The sequence below is a fragment of the Mobula hypostoma genome, chromosome 8 (assembly GCF_963921235.1).
Source record: "Mobula hypostoma chromosome 8, sMobHyp1.1, whole genome shotgun sequence".
In the NCBI taxonomy this organism is placed as follows: Eukaryota; Metazoa; Chordata; class Chondrichthyes; order Myliobatiformes; family Myliobatidae; genus Mobula; species Mobula hypostoma.
The window spans coordinates 35,905,916-35,920,780 of NC_086104.1; the positions used below are offsets into that span (position 1 = coordinate 35,905,916).

General features: G+C 39.7%; 1 protein-coding gene across 1 annotated transcript in view; it reads right to left on the minus strand.

The window, feature by feature from the left end:
* The window catches only part of LOC134350465 (pleckstrin homology domain-containing family H member 2-like), a 145,168-nt gene that overhangs the window by 38,498 nt on the left and 91,805 nt on the right, over positions 1-14,865 (minus strand). The window contains exons 16-23 of the mRNA XM_063055678.1: positions 14,187-14,267; positions 13,089-13,268; positions 10,413-10,521; positions 5,192-5,304; positions 4,186-4,365; positions 3,767-3,864; positions 763-940; positions 111-266 (exon numbers count right to left, since the gene is read on the minus strand). Of these exons, the coding sequence (XP_062911748.1) occupies positions 111-266; positions 763-940; positions 3,767-3,864; positions 4,186-4,365; positions 5,192-5,304; positions 10,413-10,521; positions 13,089-13,268; positions 14,187-14,267 (1,095 nt within the window). The remainder of the gene's footprint in view (positions 1-110; positions 267-762; positions 941-3,766; positions 3,865-4,185; positions 4,366-5,191; positions 5,305-10,412; positions 10,522-13,088; positions 13,269-14,186; positions 14,268-14,865) is intronic.

Below are 14,865 nucleotides of genomic sequence, written 5' to 3' on the forward strand. Positions count from 1 at the left end.
CCACTGCTCTGCAATGCCAACATGTTTTGGTTTTAATAATTAAGCTGCACACATGTTTGTATGTATGAATTCCCATTAGTCAGAAGACCTCAGATCTGCTAAATGATTACCTTTATGTTTCCCTGGAGACAGTGCTCTTGATCATTTCCTGAAGGATCATCTGTGTACAGAAAGAATCCGGACTGCACAGGTTTCCTCATGCCAGTTTCTTGGTTGAGGGTGTGTAGAAATTCTTCCACTGTAGTGGATGCATCAAATCCAACCACCTATACACACAGAACACAGAAGTTTTATAACTAATGCAGGTTGTAAAAGTTAAAAATGTTAAATAAAACAACTGCTTTAATGCTTTCAACAAAATCATGTTGTCACTTCTTGCTGAAAATTATTTATTGTCTGTTGTGGATGCTCATGTTGCAGTTGTGATCATTATTTGGTTTTGTGCAATAGATTCATTGAAAAAATTAAGATACATCTCAATACACACTACTGTTTTTCAAGCATTTGCAATTAGATTCAATTTAAGACTTACAATCAGAAAAATTATTTTCAGATTCCAATGACTCAGTATTTTTTAAAAAAGTCAGGTCAAATATTCAGCACCATAACTTTTGCAATTAGTATTGACTACTAACGAAGAAAAAATATTGCCACAATTTGTTCTGCTTCAACAGAATGCACCAGAGCAATTAACATTCCATAAATAATGAGCGGTGGCAATAATCATATATTAGAAGTTATATTGCCAAGCTACATGCTCACCTGATAGGTGCCATTCATGAAATGAACAGGAATGCTGAATGGTAGTGAGTGGTGGTAGGGATTTCTCAGGAGTATTGATAGGATTTCCATCCTAGACGGTTTTGATTCCCGACCTCCATTTTTCTGAGTTCTGTCCAGTGATCGCTGGCAGTAAATAGCATACTTTCCTACTTCAGTTCTGCAATTTGTTAGTGGAGCACAACAAAATTATACTTTAAATTCTTTGATGTGTGAAACAAACAATGTTTCAGTAATGAATATTAGCAAAAATGCTGCATTATAATGGAGTTTTGATAAATCAATGGTTTAAATGGGAGAGGGAGAAGAATTAATATGTTCAGATGGAAGACCCTTCATTAAAACTGGGAAAAAGTAACAATTAGGTTTTAATTTGTCCATAACCAATATAACTCTTCCCTACTACACAGCCCAAAATCCTCATCCATAACCAATATAACCTTTCCCTCCTACACAGTCTATAATCAATATAACCCTTCCCTCTTACACAGCCCATATTCCTCGTCCATAATCAATATAGCCCTTCCCTCCTACAAAGCCTGTAATCCTCGTCCATAATCCATATAACACTTCCCTCCTACACAGTCCAAAATCCTCATCTATAATCAATATAACCCTTCCCTTCATTTTTCTTACATCCATGTGTCTATTGAAGAATCTCTTGAATGTCTCTACTGTGTCAGCCTCTACGACTACCCCTAGCAACACATTCCAGGCACTGACCACAGTGTGTAAATAGAACCTAGTCTGACATTTCCCCTAAACTTTACTCCACTCAACTTAAATGAATGTCCTCTGATTCTGACCATTATCACCCCAGAAAAAAGTGCTGGCTGTCCACTCTATCTCTACCTCTCATACACTTCAATCAAGTCACCTCTCAAACTCTGTCACTCAAAAGAGAATTGTGACAGAACAGGTTAGCAATGCTCATTCTCCCACCAACCTTGTCCCTTTGCCCTGTTAATCATTCACAGAACAGACCCCTGCAGAATGCCACTAGTTACTAACTTCAGGCGGAATACTACTACCCTCTGCCTTCTGAGGGCAAGCCAATTCCAAATCTATGTAGCCAAGTTTCTCTGGAGCCCATGCTTGATGACTTCCTGAATGAACCAACTACAGGGAACCTTGTCAGATGCCTTACTGAAATCCATACACACCACATCCAGCGCTCTACCTACATCAATTTTTTGTCACCTCCCTGAGAAACTCAATCAGGCTCGTGAGGTGTGACCTGCATCTCTCAAATTCCAAACTTGTGAGGCAAGTTTTTGTTCTTATGGAGCGGTAGGTGCCTGGGAGGCAGTGCCATGGGAGATGTTTCAAGCAGATAAAACAGCAATGTTGAAGAGGCATTCAGTCAGACACATGGATGGGCAGGAAACAGCTGGATTTGGACCATGTGTTGGCAGTTGGGGGGCAGTTTGAAATGGCATCGTGATTAGCTCACACAAAGGTGGACTGAAGGGTTTGCTATACTGTCTAAGTTATATGTTCCAGAGTTCTAATGAAGAGTATAAAACACAGCGTTTCCAGCATTTTCTTTTTACTTTAAATAAGTTACAGCAAGAATGGCAGGCGATTTGCAGTGATGATTGTTGGTGGTGGACCCATGTCAAAAAGATTCTGTGTGATCATTTACCCTGATCAGTTTTTATAGTTATTAAAATGTAAGATGCAAGTCAAGATTGTCAGCTCTGAGAATTTCATTTCCAACCACTGTTACTTCAGCAAACAACCATTGGGCTATAATTTACTGTAATAGGGTAGCTTGCATCATCAGTTTGACTTGCCCTCTTAGAACTTTTGCATGCCAAGTTGCCGAATTGTGAGCTGATAATAGACACTGATAATAGTAATTGAAGCATTTCCTCCAAGAAGGTGGAATAGAGGTGTATATTATTCTTGGTGAATTCTAGGTTAAATCAAGTGCTGAAGGAAAAAAAAAGTGAAAAAGAGTCAAGATAAACTAAAAGTAAATTTCAAAGTGATATTTGTTTTAAATCTTGAATATGAATTAAAATCTGAAGAAATTAGCATTTCCATCAGACAGGGAACTGAGCACAGGAATTGAGACATAATGTTGCAGTCTTTGGTGAGGCTGCATTTGGAATACTGTGTACAATTTGGTCTCCCTGTTGTAGGAAGGATTTGATTAAACTGAAAAGAATGCAGAAAAGATCGATGAAGATGTCGCTAGGACCAAAGGGCCTGAGTCATAAGGAGAGTTTGGCCAGGCTAAGTCTTTATTCCTTGTAGTGTAGGAGACTGACAGGTGACCTTGTAGAGATTTATATAATCATGAGGGACATTGATAAGGTGCAATGGTAGCAGTTTTTTCCACAGAGTAGAGTGTTCAAAACTGGGGGCAAAGATTTAGAGTAAGATTTAAAAGAGACTTGAGAGGCAACCTTCACATGTAGAGGGTAGTGTAGATAGTGCAAGCTGCCATTGTAAGTGGTTGAGGTGGATACAATTATATCATTTAAAAAGGACATGGATAGATACACAGAGGGGCAAGACTTGGGGGAATATGGGCTGAACGGAGAATATTGGGATTGGATGGGTGGGCACCATGGTCGGCATGGACTTGTTGGGCTGAAGGGCTTGTATCCATGCTATATTGCTCTATGATTCTACAGCATTTGGTTCATTTACACTCCTAGAAATACTGTCTGGCAGTAATGAGCACCTGACATATTAAAGCAGAATGTAGACTGAAGATCATGTTTTGTATTGTGAGTTTAGCCCTTATTTATTGCACAAATACAATGACCATGCCATTCAATGCAGTTTAATGTGGGCACATTGCTTTTGTGAAGCTGATAATAGAGTGGAACATTAGTTTTTGGATTTTTGCATTTAACTATGCTTCTCTTTTTTGAAGTTGCTATGATATTCATGCAGAAATACTGATCAGTGTCATTAATCTCAACATTATTAAGACACCATATTATTGACCATTTCTCTTTGTAGTGCATACCTAGGATCTGCATTCTGCTGCAGATGACCTCTGAGTAACCAGAGAAAAGGATGCTGAGGAAGAAAAAGGCCAATGCACAGAGCCAACAACTGCCATCCCTAAAATAGACAAAAAATTATTACAACCCACATGAAATGAAACTACTTCAGTTTACCCTAATTCTTATTTATTCTTTTAAACAGTATATTCTACAAATATTTATGAGCAATTCACTATTATAGGTCTCATTACAAAGATCATTTCAACCATAACCCAAGATGTAGACAATTCACAAGTATAATGAGAGAAGGAATACCTCACAGATTTAGTGAGTCTTAACCGACAAGTCATTTCACTTATTTTATTTCTCATCTAAATAATAATTTGACTCAATTTCTATCTAAATAATGCACAGCTTTACTGAAAATTCTTCATTGTACCTGCAGTGTTCCAGCCTGTTTCTGGGTTTGCTGCTTTCTTGTTTGCTTGATTAATTGGCAGTAGATCTCATTCTGAAGATCTTTATGTGTGAGACACACTTGTAAAGCACTCTGAGCCAGTGAGACATGATAGTCAATGGCAGGGGCATCAATAGCAACGTTGATGAATAACTGGGAAGTCTGGAGAGTAAAACAAGCATTTTATTTTATAACAGATGGTGGATGTTGGGGCAATTTCTCCTGGAGTTTGGTCAAAGCATAAGTAGCCAACATTTGAGACTAAACTATCTGACAAACTATATGTTCAGCTGGACCTAGAAGTGATGAAATAATGTGGTAACGTGCTTCTCAAGAATCATTGAACAATTTAGTTCTGAGGAAACGTTAGAAGTTCCTATAAGAAGCCAGGTCACACCGGAAAATGGGGGGAAAGTCCCTAAGAAAGGAAATACAGGATGTCAGAAGAAACTCAGATAACCCTTACTGCAAGAGTATAGTCTGCACAATAACTAACCTGGAAAAACGACAGTCAGTACATTATGATCTTAAGAATTGAGTATGTAAACTAAAGGTCATTTCTTAATGTAAAGAAAACAAAAGGGGGAAATAAAAAAATAGGATTCCCCCCCCCCAAACAATGAATGCTGATCTAATCTAATATTGTTCAATCATTTTGATGAGAAATTTCTAAAGCCTGAAGGAATGTGGCATAACACTTGCCTTTTCAGCTGTTATATACACTAAGATGGCAAAAATTGTAGCGATTTCAATATACGTCTTCTACACAAATACAGACACTTCTTATCCATTGAGCTGGTAACTTCACAAAGCTAACAAAGGAGATGGCCTGCAGTGACATTAGGATTTTTGTGTTCAATATTGAATTCGTCCTCTCCTGAAGATGTTGTGGCATCTTGGGGTAAACAGCAGTGAGCTTTGTTGTTCTCACTATTACTCTGAATGGAAGTTATGTCCCATTGTTCTTCACTTTACAAATGAATGTTACCTTAAACAGTTTGAGTGCTTCAGTTTGCAGTGCTGCAGATGGCAGTGTGGTAAGGGGAGACGTTATCCCATCTTTACAGTAGCACAGAGTGGGTTGCATCCAAATCTGAGGGGCTGAAAAGAGAAAACACAAAGAAATCAACCTTAGAACTGAATAAAAAGGACGTTCGTGAGGTTGCATTCCGCGGTGGTTTCTCTAGCGATTAAATGCATTCTGCATTGAGCTAGCCAAGCGTTGATTAAGGAGTGTGTCCATTACATTAGATCCAGTCTGGAGATCAATGCGAACGGACCACTGTCTCTTCCCCTGGGACTGTCAGCCCTCTTGTCCCCTGGTGATTGGGAGTACATCGACAGGTGCCCTGCTGTCCAAGGCGAACTAGTTCCATGAAGAAACACTGCGAGGCAGGTCAGGAAATACAACAAACCATCCAAACAAAATGCAGCCATCCCACTATTGGACCCAGAAAGGGCTGTCATCAATCAAACTGGGCAAAGCATCAACGAGGTGACTAGACTGATCCTCACCAAGGGGCTAAACTTCGCTCCGGTCCCCAGTGCTATACCTTATCAGGACTACATTGGCAGAGTACAGCAAGCAATCTGAAAACTACTGCAGAGGAGGTAAGGATAGAGGTCTGGATGGCCGTAAAAAGAGCCATTTTGCCAAAACCGAGCAGTACAAAAGGACAGCGACTGGCCCTCCAGGCACTACGGTGAAACACAGCCATCGTGATTTTACCAGTGGACAAAGGAAATACAGCAGTCCTAATGTCTTCCGAGGAATACCACAGTAAAGTCCAATGGATTCTGGACAATCTCATCTACCGAGTTTTATAGCAGGATCCCACAGATTCGATTGTCAGGATGATCTTTGCCTTACTGAAGAAATCCGGACTGCCAGCAGACACCTGCAAGACACTTCTGCCTCAGGCGTTGGTACCACCAAGATGTTACGGAGGGGGGACACCCCTCCCCCCCACCCCAAGGATTATCTTCTGTGGGATAGATTCTCCAATTTACTACTTTGCTAAGCATTTAATGACTAAATTTCTCCCTTTGTTGGGGTCTGTGAGCATTACATTACAAATTCGACTGACTTCGTTAAAAGGATAACCAACATCCAGCTGAACCTGGAGGACATAATGGTCAGTTTTCATGAGCGTTTCCAATAAGGACAGCTTAGTCCTCCTGCAGTTAGGTTTTGATAAGGGTACCACTGACTTTTTGAAATCATCCTTACATCGGCATACTTCCTCTACAAGGGGAACTACTATGAAGAAACGGATGGAGTGGCCGTGGGATTGCCCTTGTCGCTGGCTATTCCTAATTACTACATGGAGGACTTTGAGGAGAGGGCTCCGAGTTCATCGCCCTCACGCCGCAAATGCTTCTTCAGATATATCGATGACATCTTCATAGTATGGCCTCACGGACCCCAGGCAAACCAACAGTTCCACGACCATCTGAACAGTATACATCCAAACATTCAATTTATGACGGAGATGGAGAAGAATGGTTGCCTCCTGTGCCTGGATATTCTAATACAACGGAAACCGGACGGTAACTTTGGACATGGCGTCACATGGACTTGTACCTCAAAAGTAACAGTCACCATCATGCCTCCTAATGTAGAGTGGTTCTTTCGACTTTGATTAATCATGTGAAAACTATTTCAGACCTGGAGAGCTCTCCCCCAAGAAAATAAGTCGATTACACACAATGTTCCTACACTATGGCTACAAAATGAAGGAAATCAATTGGGCTCTTAAAAGCACTGAAAGAAAAATCAGGAAAGCTAATAACAAGGAGAAATCTGTTGCCACTGCCTGCCTTCCCTATAGTTCCATGCTTTCTGGAAGGATCACCAGGATCCTGAAGAAATACCGGATTAATACCATCCACAAACCCGTAGGGAAGCTCAAATCACACCTTATACAGTTCAAAGATGACCTGGGACTGGTGGGCTGGCAGTCACATGATTCCCTGTGAATGCGGAGCAGCGTAAATCAGCCAGACAGGATGCAGGGCAGAAGCCCGCATCAAGGAGCACAGGACGGGTATCTGTTTGGGTTACTCAGAAAAATCGGCGGTAGCGGAACACTGCATTCGCAAAGGCCATAGGATTCACTTTGACGTCACAAAACTACTGTGTCGCACCATTGGCTTTTGGGACTGCCTGATAAAGGAAGACATTGAAATAAAACTAGAAGAAAAGAATTTTAACAAAGGCAAAATTCTCGCTCTAAGTAAGAACTGGAACTTGATCGCAAACAAGGTGGAAGAGAGGAAACCTAACTGGATAAGGAATAACCTATCAGGAGGGATGGACTACGGGGGTATAAATACCACTGAACTAGACATGCCCATGCATTAACCCTGTAGAATATGGTGGAGCTTGTCATCGAAACGTAGGTTATAATCGATACATGTACCCGGCTGGAATTCCGAGAAGACTTTTTTCATTATGTACGCCTCTAGCTCAGACTCGTGTCCAGCATGGTTACTCATAAAGCGAATGCTTTTTAAGAAGACTTCCTTACCAGCTTTCCTTAATAGTCACACTGCAGTTAATAAGTCACATTTTAGTAACAGCTTCGTGGTTGGCAGTACTATAAGAATTTGGAAGCAGATTCAACTACACATTAAGGTCCCAAAAACTTATATTGACACTCCGATTTGTGACAATCATTCCTTTTTGCCAGGCCTGAATGATACTGTTTTTTCTACCTGGAAACAGAGAGGCATCTGTAGTGTAGGTGACCTATATATTAACGGAAACTTTGCCTCATTTGCGCAGTTACAAGCAGTTTACGATATCCCTGCATCTAGTTTTTCTAGATATTTACAAATTTGAGATTATGTTAGGAAATATATACCTAACTTTGAGGTTTTAGACAAACATGAGTCCCTGGAGGCAATAAATAAATTTGATCCTGTTACTCGTAGTGCGGTATCCTATTTTTATCATTTCCTACATCATGGAGCTCAGGTGAATACTGCAGGTTTTAAACAGGCATGGGTGGATGAATTGGGTATAGAACTGACAGAGGATGAGTGTTTAAAGAGTATACATGATTGTTCAATCAACATCAGACACAGACTTATACAGTTTAAAACAATACATAGACTCCATTATTCCAAAGAAAAGTTGCACAGTTTCTACCCTGATGTTTCACCGGTTTGTAATAGATGTAAATCTGTGAACAGTAATTTGTCACATTAATTCTGGTCATGTTGTAAGCTTTATGCATACTGGAAAAGTATTTTTCACTGTTTCTCTGAGGCTTTTGGGAAGCAGTGGGAACCAGACCCGCTCATGGCCATCCTTGGAGCAACAAGCTCCCTATCTTCAACCAATATGTATGAAAAAATGGCTGTATTGTTTGGCATGGTGATTCCTAAGAAGTTAATCCTGCAAATGTGGAAAATGGACTCTGTGCCGAAGCACGATCTGTGGCTGAGAGAACTGGAAAATACTTTACATTTGGAGAGACTGAGACTATGTAATGAGGATGGAGGGGACATCTTTGAAAGGATATGGGGCCCTGTATTGGACTTTCTCACGGGGTGAGGACTGAGGGTTTTTGGTGTGGTGCACCTCTGCTGTGTGTGTTTACTTTTGCCTTTATATTTTTCTCCCTTTTGCTGCTCAATATTTAATTTGATTTTGTTATGGTTGTGGTTTTTGTGGATATGCTGTATTTTTTGTGTTTTTTGTTTGTTTGTAATAAATAAAAATAAATACTTAAAAAAATTCTAAATCATTATTCAGATCAATAATAAGCAACATATGAATGCAGTGATCCATTTGTACACATAAAAAACTTTGTCTTGGCAATACCTCATTCCCAAATCATTGGAAAATGAGAATTCTTATGTCAGATGTTTGTAGATAGAAAGACATGCTTTGTGAATGAAATTTCACTTGTAAGGATTGCACTTACGTTTCTCACTAAATACTTAGGAGTAGTTTGATGCCTTTGAAGCTACTTCAGTATTGCTGAAGTCACCAAAGTCAGTACGTGAAATCGATAGTATCAATAAATGTGAGGTGTTAACTTTTGGAACGAAGGACAAGGAGGTCCCTTATTACTTAGAGGGTGGAAGTTCACATGATTAGAGGAACAAAGGGATTCTGGATCATATCAGAAAATATAGGGTTATCAATATCAGGACAGAATAAACAGACTAGGTCTTTTTTTCTCTTGAGAAAATAGGACTAAATGATAACCTTATGAAAGACTTTTAAAATGAGGTATGCATTTGATAGAATGGATGAAGAGAATGTTTCTTCTTGTGGAGACTATATAGTAACTAGAGATATTGTCAAATATCCAAATGGAAATTCGGAAGTAAAATTACTTTATTCAAAGAATAATGAGGTTGCGGAACTTACTGGTGGGGGCTACAAATAATATTGATGTGTTGCAGTGAAGGCTCAATAAGCAGAGAAGAAAGGAAGGAATAGATTTAAGTGGAAGAGAAATGGGAAGAGGATCATGGCTCATGTTGGGATATACAAGTTAAGATAAACATTCGGTGACTGCAGTTTTCATCCAATGTGATCTTATGAAATAAGCAGGACCTCAATAAGGATCATTTTAAAATTTTGACTTTACTTTCCACTCATCTTTGAAATAGTGAATGGGTGTCTGTGCCTATAATTTCTGTAACTGATCTTAAGTTTGATCTTGGTGAGCATCGACTCCCTAGGCCGAGTGAAGATGAGCTGGGACAATCTCTGAGCTGTCTCTGGATAGAAAGAATGAAAATGTGGAAGAAATGGCTGGCCATGTATTACCTGGAAAGGCAAATCTGAAAATCTAATGCAATCCAACTATAGTTTTTCCATTTCAGATGATACGACTGTATTGTATAATCTTCAATATCAAATTAAATAGTTATATAAAGTAACATTCAAAGCAGATCGTTTAAAATACTGCATGATATAGGGATGAGTAGTCCCCTCCAGATTCTGGGTTGGAATACATCTGGAATACAAAATTCGATTACTTATCGGCTAATAATTAGTTGTTTCAGCACAGGAGGTTGTGATTGAGAAGGTAGATGGTGGTTGGGACAAAATATAGATGCTTTTTCTTCAGTTCAAACCACATCAAGAATGCTTTATAACCTTATGAAAGACTTTTAAAATGAGGTAGAATTTAAACATAATGTTAAATATTTTATATACATCTGAAATATTCAATTAGACTTACATAAATCATTGTCTGCATTCAGCAGGTTGCCGACCAGTTGTTCAAATTCAGTTCCCACATTTATATCAGTGCAACCTGAAGCTACAATTAGTTGGTAAAACCAGGTGTCCTTGGAAAAAGCAAATCACATTAAAGCAACAATGATTAATCCAAGTCCTGATAAGATTCATATGAATTCTGTAACTGGCTAACTACAGGGCATTCCTTAAACTCAAGTTTAACTTTGATGAGAATAAACGTTCATATACGTGAGTGTCTACTTTGGTCAGGAGAAAATTGAGTCAGGTCAAACACAGGCTTTAGTGCAGTGATGAATAAAACTGCAAAGTTCGACGTTCAAAGTAAATTTATTATCAAAGTACATATATGTCACCATATGCCACCCTGAGATGCATTTTCGTGGGGCAGACTGAGTAAATCCAAGAAGCATAATAGAGTTCATGAAGGACCATACACAACAGGGATCCAACTGTCTCTAATATTGGGAAAGGCAAAATTCATGTCATTGTGAATGCAGGATCTTGCAGCACAGTTCCGTTGCAATTAACAGCAAGAACCATCATGTTGCATTAAACCACAAAATTTGCCTTTGCCCTTCACTGCCCTATTGAGAGAGGACTGCTTGGCTTGTGGTTTTGGCAAGAAACATTAAATATTAAACCCATCAATGCTCAGGTTGATGGAAAAGGATTCCAAGGGTTATACAGTGAAGAACAAGGTAGTTCTTACACTTCCTTATGCAGCATTATTTAATGAATAACCAAAAAAAATGATCTGTACACTTGCTTCATAGCTACTTGCGGGACTTTGCTGCGTGCAAAATCATTGCTAAGTTCCCCACATGATTACAGTCAATTAGCTACAAATCTTCTGGGGCAACCCCAAAGTCAAAGGCGCCTTCAGACACAGAATCACCCGCAGGTGTCATGAAAATTGTTAACTTAGCAGTAGCAGTTCAATGCAATACATAAAATAGAAGAAAGATAAAAAAATAAATAAGTAAATCAAATACAGTATACCTATATTGAATAATTTAAAATTGTGCAAAAAACAGAAATAATATATATTTAAAAAGTGAGGTAGTGTTCAAGGGTTCAATGTCCATTTAGGAATCGGATGGCAGAGGGGAAGAAGCTGTTCCTGAATCGCTGAGTGTTGCCTTCAGGCTTCTGTACCTCCTACCTGATGGTAGCAGTGAGAAAAGGGCATGTCCTGGGTGCTGGAGGACCTTCATAATGGACGCTGCCTTTCTGAGACAACGCTCCTTGAAGATGTCCTGGGTATATTGTAGGCTAGTACCCAAGATGGAGCCAACTAAATTTACAACCTTCTGCATCTTCTTCTGGTCCTGTGCAATAGTTCCCCCCCACCCCAACAGCTGACAGTGATGCAGCCTGTCAGAATGCTCTTCCCGGTACATCTATAGAAGTTTTTGAGTGTACTTGTTGACATACCGAATTTCTTCAAACTCCTAGTGAAGTATAGCCGCCATCTTGCCTTCTTTATAACTACATCGATATGTAGGGACCAGGTTAGGTCCTCAGAGATCTTGACACCCAAGAACATGAAACTGCTCACTCTCTCCACTTCTGATCCCTCTACGAGGATTGTTATGTGTTCCTTCGTCTTATCCTTCCTGAAGTCCACAGTCAGCTCTTTCATCTTACTGACGTTGAGTGCCAGGTTGTTGCTGCAACACCACTCCACTAGTTGGCATATCTCACTCCTGTATGCCCTCTCGTCACCACCTGAGATTCTACCAACAATGGTTATATCATCAGCAAATTTATAGATGGTATTTGAGCTATGCCTAGCCACACAGTCATGTGTATACAGAGAGTAGAGCAGTGGGCTAAGCACACACCCCTGAGGTGCACCAGTGTTGACCGTCAGTGAGGCGGAGATATTATCACCAATCTGCACAGATTATGATCTTCCAGTCAGTAAATCGAGGATCCAATTGCAGAGGGAAGTACAGAGGCCCAGGTTCTTTAACTTCTCAATCAAGATTTTGGGGATGATGGTATTAAATGCTGAACTATTATCGATGAACAGCATCCTGACAGGTGTTTGCGTTGTCCAGGTGGTCTAAAGCTGTGTGAAGAGCCGTTGTGATTGCATCTGCGGTTGACCTATTGTGACGATAGGCAAATTGCAATGGGTCCAGGTCCTTGATGAGGCAGAAATTTAGTCTAGTCATGACCAACCTCTCAAAGCATTTCATCACTGTAGATGTGAGTGCTACTGGGCGATAGTCATTAAGGCAGCTCACATTATTCTTCTTAGGCACTGGTATAATTGTTGCCTTCTTGAAGCAAGTGGGAACTTCCGCCCATAGCATCATATTGTGTATAAACTAGGGGCTTCTAATCCCTAATATAAAGCTCCTTACAGATACACTGCAGAGGTATACTAAATAACTGTGAACATAAAGCAACACGCACAAAATACGGGAGGAACTCAGCAGGCCAGGTTGCATCTGTGGAAATGAATAAACAGTTGACCTTTCAGTCCAAGACCCTTGAGCCCAGAAGAAGGATCTCGGCCCAAAACATTGACTGTCTATTCCTTTCCATAGATGCTGCCTGGCCTGCTGAGTTCCTCCAGCATTTTGTGTATGTTGCTTTGGACTTCCAGGATCTGCAGACTTTCTCCTGTTTATAATTGTAAACATACCTTTTCATGTTTAGAGCCTATGAGGAGGTAGGTAGGCCCCTGATTTTTGGGATGAATGGCAATTGTATAATGTGTAGAGAGCAGGCTCTGACTACTGGTTTCATAGTCTTCATCTGAATCACATGATCTGTCCACTTCTTCAATTGTGGCTTCCATCAAATTAATCTGACCTAAAGGAAACTTGAAAATAAGCAATATATTATGTTGTAGATAAAGCTACTGATTTTTGCTATTAATGTACAGCATATAACCAGTCTATTAAAGTTACTTTAGCAGACAGCACAAATTATTACCTAATTCACTACTATATGACTGGTGTATTAGAGTTTTATTTTGTCAAAGGGTGCTTAAGGTGGGACATTGTTTGGCAATTTAAAAAAAATTCACAAATGACCACTTTTAATTAAGATATATGTGCTCGCTGGAATTTAGAAGGATGAGGGGAGATCTCATTGAGACCTTTCGAAAGTTGAAAGGCCTAGACAGAGTAGATGTGGAAAGGACGTTTCCCATGGTGGGAGAGTCTAGGACAAGAGGGCACAGCCTCAGGATAGAGGGGGCATCCATTCAAAATAGAGATGCGGAGAAATTTCTTTAGCCAGAGGGTGGTGAATTTGTGGAATTTGTTGCCACATGCAGCTGTGGAGGCCAGATCGTTGGGTGTATTTAAGGCAGAGATTGATAGGTTCTTGATTGAACATGGCACCAAAGGTTACAGGGAGAAGCCGGGAAATGGGGTTGATTAGGAGAAAAAAGGATCAGCCATGATTGAATGGTGGAGCAGACTCGATGGGCCAGATGGCCTAATTCTGTTCCTATGTCCTATGGTCTTATATCAATCATTTAAGCCCGAGCACGGAGACAACACGATGAGCTCTGCATTTAAGTAACGTATTTGGAGGGGTGACAGGTACATGAGGCATTTCTCCACTAATGAATGGAAATAAAAATGTAACTAGCATAATATCTGAAAGTGGAACATTAAAATAATGTATTCACAGACTACAACATTCAGCACTCAGGAAGGTGAACAAAGGGCATTGGAAGTCAAAGCACACAATTTGGAGAGGATCCAGTCATTTAATGTTTGTGGTTTACCTTATTTTCCTGATTGCGGAAATAATAAAGGACTTTTCCAACAATTGCGCACCAGACTTTCTTGGAGTAACCATGCTTCACCTGAAAAAGAAGAGAGAATTCAAACATGAGGCTGCTTATGATAGTAGATGAATCAAGACTTAGTGAAGATATCTGGGTGAGAATTGAAAGCTATAAGGATAAAGGAATAACACTGGGTGTATGTTATAGACCTGCTTATGCCGTTAGTGATTTTAACAAACAACTCTATCAGAATATTAAAAGAAGCAAGTTCTGAGGGTGATGTTATAGTTATGGGTGACTTTAATTTCCCAAATATTGAGTGGGAGAATTCAGTGACCGATGGATTTCTGGAAATTGAATTAATTGAGTTATTGAATGATTGCTTTTTGACCCAGCATGTTAATGCACCAACAAAAGGGAAAGCCTGTCTAGATTTGATATTCTGTAACAATCAGGATAGAATTTTGAGTATGGAGGTTGTTGAGCCTTTAGGAACAAATGACCATAACATAGCTAGTCTTGAAGTTTTTTGGAAGAGTGTATCAGTGAAAATCAAAGCCATTAAATTGAATTTCAGAAAAGTAAATTCGTGCAGAAGTGGCAAAGACTTCGGAAGGTAAACTGGGAGGATTTGCTTGACGTTGAGTCAGTTGAGGAACAATGGAGTGGACTTAAA